The 9,049-nt window shown below is 32.8% G+C and overlaps 1 protein-coding gene across 1 annotated transcript in view; it reads left to right on the forward strand.

Moving 5' to 3' along the window:
* LOC137653413 (kinesin heavy chain-like) overlaps positions 1-9,049 on the forward strand; it is a 518,115-nt gene that overhangs the window by 424,836 nt on the left and 84,230 nt on the right. Inside the window, 1 exon segment of the mRNA XM_068386776.1 lies at positions 6,950-7,051. Coding sequence (XP_068242877.1) covers positions 6,950-7,051 — 102 coding nt within the window.

Below are 9,049 nucleotides of genomic sequence, written 5' to 3' on the forward strand. Positions count from 1 at the left end.
AAGTTGAAAGGTTACAATTCCATATGAATAAACACAATGAATGGAAGATTCATTAATTCTTCACTTATCTTCCTTTTAGAATTAAATTATGAGAAACCTCAAGGAATTCTGAGCATAAGAAAGTTTACCTTTCCTGAAGGTTAGAAAGCGCACCAGATCAAACCATTTATCAGTGTGGGATTCTGGAGTCCTTTGTGGCTGAACCTCATTTATCACTTATATCGAGAACTGTTTTTAGAGAAATGATTTCCAGGTATTACAGACTCTCTTCTCCACCCCTGTTCCTCCCACTTCTGCACCCCCCCACCCCGCCCCCTCCCACTCCCCATTCTGAAGGTTATTATCAGGAACGACTGCTTGGTTAATCATTCAGGTGTCTTGAATGAAAGAATTTTTTTTTTCATTATACTGTGGATGATTTGACGATGATTAATTATTTCATCCCTTCGAAAAATTAATAGTAATAATAATGATAATAATAATAATAATAATAATAATAATAATAATAATAATAATAAGAAAGGATTAATGAGGTAGAATCATCTGAGTATTTAGGAACTATGATATCTAATACAGGGTCTTTAGAATTAGAGTTCAGTGAAAGATTGAAAAAAGCAAATCAGACAATGGCTAGGTTAAGTAAAATTTGGAAATCAAATCGCCTGAAATTACATATAAAAATCAGACTATATATCAGTTTAGTGAAATCAGTGTTACTCTATGGACATGAGTCATGGTATGACAATGAAATAATCTCTAATAGATTTAATAGATTTGAGAACAAAGCCCTCAGAAGGGTATTGGGAGTTAATTGGCAGGGCAGGATTAGAAATGAAACTATAAGGCAGATTACTCGAGTGCCATATGTTGATGAGATCATGATAGAGAGGTAGATGGAGATGGTTTGGGCATGCTCTTCCCACTCCCCAAGAGAGATTAGTTCACCAAACGTTCAGCTAGGTTCCACAAGGCACTAGAAAAGTTTGAAGACCCAGACCCAGGCCTACATGGCTGAGGACTATGAAGCGCGAAGTAGATGATGATGAATGGAGAAGTACTGAATTAAAAACTGAATGTAGAGACCAGTGGCGAAATCTAACCGAGGCCCTTTGCGTCAATAGGTGTAGGAGGATAATAATAATAATAATAATAATAATAATAATAATAATAATAATAATAATGATAATAATAATAATGTTGGAAAACAAAGTAGTGAGAAAACTTCCAAATCTAGAAATTGTATATACGTTCTTTTGAACTCTCCATATTTTAGTAGGCGTGTCTACTATATCCTTTGGGGAAAGGCTTTCTTTTTCTTGCTCTTTTTCATCGCTATTTAAGAGGGTTTTGTTTCGTGCCCCATCGGCCTTCCTACATTGTAGATAAGCTTTGAGTTACGTAAGTAATAATAATGTCAATGAATGTATACATTTATTTAATCTATCGTCCTACTTATCTAAAGAAGTAAGCAACATACAAAGGGTTTTATTTATACTGCAATCAACGGTGGAATGCTATATAAATAATCAAACGAACCTCATGGAAAAGGAAGCCATAACAATCAAAGGCGGACAAATAGGGGTTGACAGTAGAACCCTCCTCCCTCCCCGACCGCCTCCGACGAAAAACACACATACACCAACTAACAGGTTAATTCCCCCCTATCCCTCTCCCCATGTCTGAACAACATCCCCCTACAATCAATACGAGCGAATGTTACCAACTATCACTTTCTAGTACTGGTGAATCCGAGTGAGTTGGCAGATACCTCTTTTGTTTTGCTGTTATTTTGTCCATTGTTCAAATTTGAAAGCTGGATTTGAGATTTAAGTTCTTTACAAAGTTCATCTGGGAAATTTTGGGAAATCTCTTTCGTTAGCAATTTTGTTATTTTCAGAATCAAACAAAAGTTTTTGTAGTACAAACCTGTCTTGACAATTAGAGGTTCCTCATAGGAAAATATTGGCTTTGCTGAAGAGATTTAGTTCATTCATATGTCAATAATTTCAAGTTATTTTAGATACAGAACGATAAGAGAATTTTGCTTTATTTTGTCTCAGCGTCTCCACGAAGGACTTGTTTTGTACGAAGCAGCTTGGCTGATTATACTTAGGCCTGCAAACATACACGTGATATATATATATATATATATATATATATATATATATTTATTATATATATATATATTGTGTTTGTGTGTGTGTGGTGTGTGTGTGTGTAGCATTTTCTAAAGCAATATAAACAGAAAACACCTTACCCACTCCGAAAGAATATGAGCCTAAAACCTCGGATAAATATTTAAATTGGATACCTTTCGCATGAATGTAACCAATAATCTTCAAAGGTGGTGCAACAGGGGAATCACTTTCGCCTTTTTGAATCCGTGGGAACAACTTTGAAAGAACAATACTCTGTTGTTTTGTATCTCTGAAACTGGCTTCATCTCAAATGAGATTCTCAATTATTCATACCTCAGGCGAAGCAGACATCGTACTCCCAAAGGCACGAGAGAGAGAGAGAGAGAGAGAGAGAGAGAGAGAGAGAGAGAGAGAGTATCTATTTAGTTATAAGTTGTAGAGCTCTTTATATGCAAGCCAGACAGATTTATTAAAAGTAATAAATAGTACTCCCTTAATTTATTTTGACAATTTTATAGTTTCTTTTAATACCTGATACAACTGATGTTAGCACCCAAGATGTAAGAAAAAAAGTTGAGTATATTAGATTTTCTTGTTGGAACCGAAGAAAAGATGATTTATATTGTTCATGCACAAATGAGATACGCCCAGTATCTAAGCCGTAAGAGAACACGGCAGAACAACCAGGTAATCTCGTAAAGAGAAACGACCATAAATCATGGAGAGACATTTGTTTTTATCTCAAGAGCATCTGGGAAGACGTGAAGTGTGATGAACGACCAATTAGCGATGTTCTTTGTCTGTCTTATCTTCACCTTTATTTTCTTAAGAAGATTTTCCCCAAGTACAGTAGTCTTTTAATCCCTTCGACAATCCTGATAGTTGTGTTCTCTCTCTCTCTCTCTCTCTCTCTCTCTCTCTCTCTCTCTCTCTCTCTCTCTCATAGCTTTACTTCATTTCCACTGCTCTTAGCATTATCAAGGAAGACCTTTAAATAAGTAACGTTTATCTAATAATCTCTCTCTGTCTCTCTCTCTCTCTCTCTCTCTCTCTCTCTCTCTCTCTCTCTCTAATAACTTTACTTCATTTTCACTGCTCTCAGCATTATCAACCAAGACCTTTAAATAAGTAACGTTTATCTAATTATCTCTCTCTCTAATAACTACTTCATTTCCACTGGTCTTAGCACTATCAACGAAGACCTTTAAATAAGTAACGTTTATCTAATTATCTCTCTCTCTCTCTCTCTCTCTCTCTCTCTCTCTCTCTCTCTCTCTCTCTCTCTCTAATAATTTTATTTTATTTCCACTGCTCTTAGCATTATCAACGAAGACCTTTAAATAAGTAACATTTATCTAATTATCTCTCTCTCTCTCTCTTTCTCTCTCTCTCTCTCTCTCTCTCTCTCTCTCTCTCTCTCTCTCTCCTCTCTAATAATTTTATTTTATTTCCACTGCTCTTAGCATTATCAACGAAGACCTTTAAATAAGTAACATTTATCTAATTATCTCTCTCTCTCTCTCTTTCTCTCTCTCTCTCTCTCTCTCTCTCTCTCTCTCTCTCTCTCTCTCTCTCTCTAATAATTTTATTTTATTTCCACTGCTCTTAGCATTATCAACGAAGACCTTTAAATAAGTAACATTTATCTAATTATCTCTCTCTCTCTCTCTTTCTCTCTCTCTCTCTCTCTCTCTCTCTCTCTCTCTCTCTCTCTAATAATTTGATTTTATTTCCACTGCTCTTAGCATTATCAAGGAAGACCTTTAAATAAGTAACGTTTATCTAATAATCTCTCTCTCTCTCTCTCTCTCTCTCTCTCTCTCTCTCTCTCTCTCTCTCTCTCTCTCTAATAACTTTACTTCATTTCCACTGCTCTTAGCATTATCAAGGAAGACCTTTAAGTAAGTAATGTTTATCTAATTATCCTCTCTCTCTCTCTCTCTCTCTCTCTCTCTCTCTCTCTCTCTCTCTCTCTCTCTCTCTCTCTATTAGCTTTACTTCATTTCTAATGTTCTTAGCATTATCAACGAAGACCCTTAAATAAGTCATTTTTATCTAATTATCTTCTCTCTCTCTCTCTCTCTCTCTCTCTCTCTCTCTCTCTCTCTCTCTCTCTCTCTCTCTCTCCCTCTCTCCCCAAACCTTTGAGGCAGAGATTCATTTATCTCCATTTTTTCCAGTCATAATACTTCGGTCGTCATGGCGACACTTTCATCACCAACTGGAAAGGTCAAGAAAAAAAATAGATATATTTGTCTTTCTTTTCAGCTTCTACCACCCCCCTCCCCCAGTAAAGACCTGCCACTCCCTCCCCCTTCTTATGAACCACCCAAACAACCGCCCCAGCCTCAAAAACTAAAAGGAAAAAGTTTTCCATCCCTGGAGGAGTAATAGTTATGGTTGGTTCATCAATTTGGTCAGATTCCAATATATCCGGTAATGGACTGAAGATGAATTATTTACTGTGTGATTCCTTATATATATATATATATATATATATATATATATATATACATATATATATATATATATATATATATACATATAAATAGATATATATATATATATATATATATATATATATATATAAGAACAACAAGTGCAGCCATTTTTAGTCCACTGTAGGACAGACTCAGGCATGTCCTTATTCATACCTGTGGTTTGGACACTTTTCATCACCACGCTGGTCAACTTCGTATTGGTGATGATGGGAGACTCAAGTCTGATCGTTCACAGCAAACTAACCTAGTGTGGATATCCCTGAATAGTACAGCTTTGCTGATCATGACAATACTTATACCCCTTTCATCACGTTAAGTAACCCCATATACAATATATATACATATACATACATACATACATACATATATATATATATATATATATATATATATATTTGCGTGTATATATATATATATATATATATATATATTTGCGTGTATATATATATATATATATACATATATATATATATATATATACATATATATATATATATATATATATATATTTGAGTGTATATATATATATATATATATATATTTGCGTGTATATATATATATATATATATATATATTTGCGTATATATATATATATATATATATATATTTGCGTGTATATATATATATATATATATATATATATATATATATATTGCAGGAGAATTTATCTGGAGCTAATTTCTACTCCTCTCTGAATGCAAGGCATTTCTCTGTCCTTCTTGCTAGATAATATTTTGTAATTGGGAATCAATATCAAAATCAAGAACTTGTCAGACGTGAAGTGTAGGGTTATTAATATTTTTTGGTGTTAATCTGTGAAGAATAAGATTAGAGAGGAGTCATGAAATCTAATTAATTTCTTTCAAACTACATTTTATTCATTGATTTTTAATACGTAAATTATTCCATTTCCACCGTGAAAAATTTTATGCAGATATTTTGTTTCAAATACAGAGTTGTACTCAGTATTTTCCCCCTTTGTTTTGTTTATTTATTTTTGTTAATTAAGGAGGACAATGGCTGTGTTTGATTATGGGAGAGGGAAGTATTCCTTTTAAACTAGAATGTTGTTCGTTAACTCGGCCGTATTTCACATTGTCATTTTAGTCACGTTTTTATTTGTTTTTGTAATTTGTATAACGATTCCAAAACTTCTCTTTGTGATATTGGAACATCAATCGGATGAGATTTAGAAATGATTGCATTTAAATTTTGCAGTTATAATTTTATTTGTGTTTATTTGTTGCCAGTAGTAATGTAGCTTTATTTTTTCCCGTTTTCTACCACCAAAATTAGTTATTTTCTTTCGTGGATTATTCTTCATTTTTCAAATTTTGATTATAAACTCTTTATGGAACCTCATGATAAAAAGACTAGAAATAGAAATCGCAAGAGGAAATTGTTAGTAACATTTACATGTTTGTCGGGTTTACCTTTATGTTTGCTTTGCTTTGTTGCCTTTTTATCACATTTATTGGCCTTTTTTCATTTTATATACTACTGAAACTACCTGGTTTGGGGATTGGTTTAGATTTCATAACAATCTTTGAATATATGTGTATATATACAAAAATACAGTATCTATCTATCTATCTCTATCTATCTATCTATCTATATATTTATAATAATTTATATATATATATATATATATATATATATACATATACATTTGTACACATATGCACATGTGTGTATGTATTTTAGCCACTAAACGATTACTATTAATAATAGATTGTAATTAGTAGTTTCGTGTTATTGGTGTCATCATCGCTCTCACGTATCAGCTGTCGTGATTGTTTTACACACACACACTTATATGTGTATAAATATATATATATATATATATATATATATATATAATATATATATATATATATATATTATATACAGTATATATATATATATATATATATTATATATATATATATATATATATATATATATATATATATATATTTCCAGGTATGCTACAATCCTAGTTAGAAAAAGCACGGTGCTATACGCACAAGGGTCTCAACAGGGAAAAGTAGCTGTTTGGAATGAAGATGGTAAAAATAGGAATTACAAGAGAAATAATGAGCAATTAAAATGAAATATTTCAAGAACAGTAACTATTAATATATATATATATATATATATATATATATATATATATATATATATATATATAGATATATATATATATGTGTGTGTGTGTGTGTGTGTGTGTGCGTGTGTTTGTCATTACAATGCCATGATCAATAGAAATAAGTTTTTCCCTCACAATATGAAAGAACACCCAAACTAACCCGTTTTTCCTTCTCCTCACAGATGTTCTCCACGGATACAACGGCACCATCTTCGCCTACGGACAGACTTCCTCCGGAAAGACCCATACCATGGAGGGCAAATTGGGTGACCCTACCTATGAAGGTAAGTCACCATTTTATATTCTGTTGGGTCATATTGGGTCTGACGGTCTTAGACAGTAAGGAAGAATGACGGATAAATTGATGCATTATGTATCTGTTTGTCTTAGTTTAGATGTTTTGTTATTTTCTTAATTGATTGCAGATCAGTTATTAAATTTCAGTCAGATGATAGAATTTACTACAACCATATGACTACAGTTATTAAAGAAATCCTAATAATTTACAGGTAATTTTGGTAAATATATTAGTTACTGCCCCTGCTTTATATTTAAGGGGGGGCTTTTGTAAAAGATTGATTTTTAGTTTTATGAGAACTTGGTAATTATGAAAAAAAAAATCATAGTAATTTACAGGTAATTTTGGTGAATATATATGTGTTATCCCTACTGTAGATTGAATGGGGTCGTTTGTTAAAGTTGGTTGGTTTATATTTTTTTTGAGAAGTAGGTATTTAAAGTTTGTGTGACATCAGTTTATCATATCAGTACATGGATCATGTACATAGACTATGAGGTGAAGATACTGATGAATATATTAAAGTAACACGTCGTCTTTATAACTGAAAATAAAGTACCTCAAAGTCTTTAGAGTTACCGAACGTCTCAGCGTTCATAATCTCAAAGAATTACTTCCGTGCCTGAATTAATAATGACTTTAGTCTAGAAAGTTTGTAAAATATATTTGTTATATAAATATTTGAAACTGCCGCGGGATTCCATCTCGACCCTTAACTTTCGGTTGACATTTCAAAAAGGGCAATTTTCTTTTTCTTTTTTATACAACTTCGCCCACAATTCCGGCCGAGATTTCATTTGGGGCCAGTTCAACGAAGTTTGGCTCATTTCTTACTTTGATATATCTAAGCCAGTGTTTTTTAACCTGGGGTACATGTACCCCTAGTGGTACATTTTTACTATTCAGGGGGTACATTGGATCTGAGTTAATAGCCTATACTGCGCCTTACATGTGATTTACATTGAGATTTAATAACACAATTACATCACAATATCAGTTTCCTTGTTTCTCTTTTTCATCTTCAATTTTAGGTGTACACAGGAATCTATAAAACTACCCAAGGGGTATAGAGGAACAAAGAGATTGGGAACCCCTGATCTAACTGAATTTCAGTAATTGCAATGGTTTATGGTCTGTGACGTAGATAGGATAAAAAACTATACTAGGGTATAATATTTCATTTTGATATGACTGGAATTCTGCTCTTATTTTTCTCTTAATCTCATTACCAAAGTTTATTCTTGTGTTATGATACTTCCTATGTACTTGAATTGACTGACTTCCTCCCCAACTTAATCTCCAATCTGCATGTTTATTGGAAGTCCTTGCCTTCTTGCAATTCTCCTTACCTTAGTCTTAAATGTATTTATTTTCATTACATACTTCTCTGTTGTCCTGTTTCTCCTATTTATCATCCTCTGTAAACTCTCTCTTGTGCTACAGACAACTGCCTCGTCATCAGCGAATCTTAAAGTTTGCACTATTTCCCCTTCCACCTTAATGCAAACTTCCAGATCTCTCAGTGAGCTAAAAGAGGTGACCGTGAATAGAGAATTATGGAGGACAATTAGTCTATAAAAGGACCGGCCTTAGGGCAGAACACTATAGTAGTAGTATGATAGGAATATTAGGTATGAGAATCCAATTTAAATTTGTAGTTATCAGATGACAGCTTTGATAAATCTAATCAACTTTTGGAGAATCCTCTCAGCTTCATAGACAGCAGTAATCCTTGTCTAATTAAATTGCCTAATTTTGTTAGGGAAATACAACTCTGTCTTCCAGTTTAGACCAGTTTGTATTCGTCCTTACTTTCGTAATTATTATGGAAATTAGACCTTATCAATTTATCTGAAATCTGGAACCAATTTCAGTACGGAATTATATTATTTGAATTCAAAGTTCCAAATCTAGACTTGATTAATAACATGTAGAATTTTGAGTTTGTTAAACAGTATTTAGAAATTAGTTTACGCGACTCGTT

This window comes from Palaemon carinicauda, chromosome 14 (genome assembly GCF_036898095.1).
Source record: "Palaemon carinicauda isolate YSFRI2023 chromosome 14, ASM3689809v2, whole genome shotgun sequence".
Classification (NCBI taxonomy): domain Eukaryota; kingdom Metazoa; phylum Arthropoda; class Malacostraca; order Decapoda; family Palaemonidae; genus Palaemon; species Palaemon carinicauda.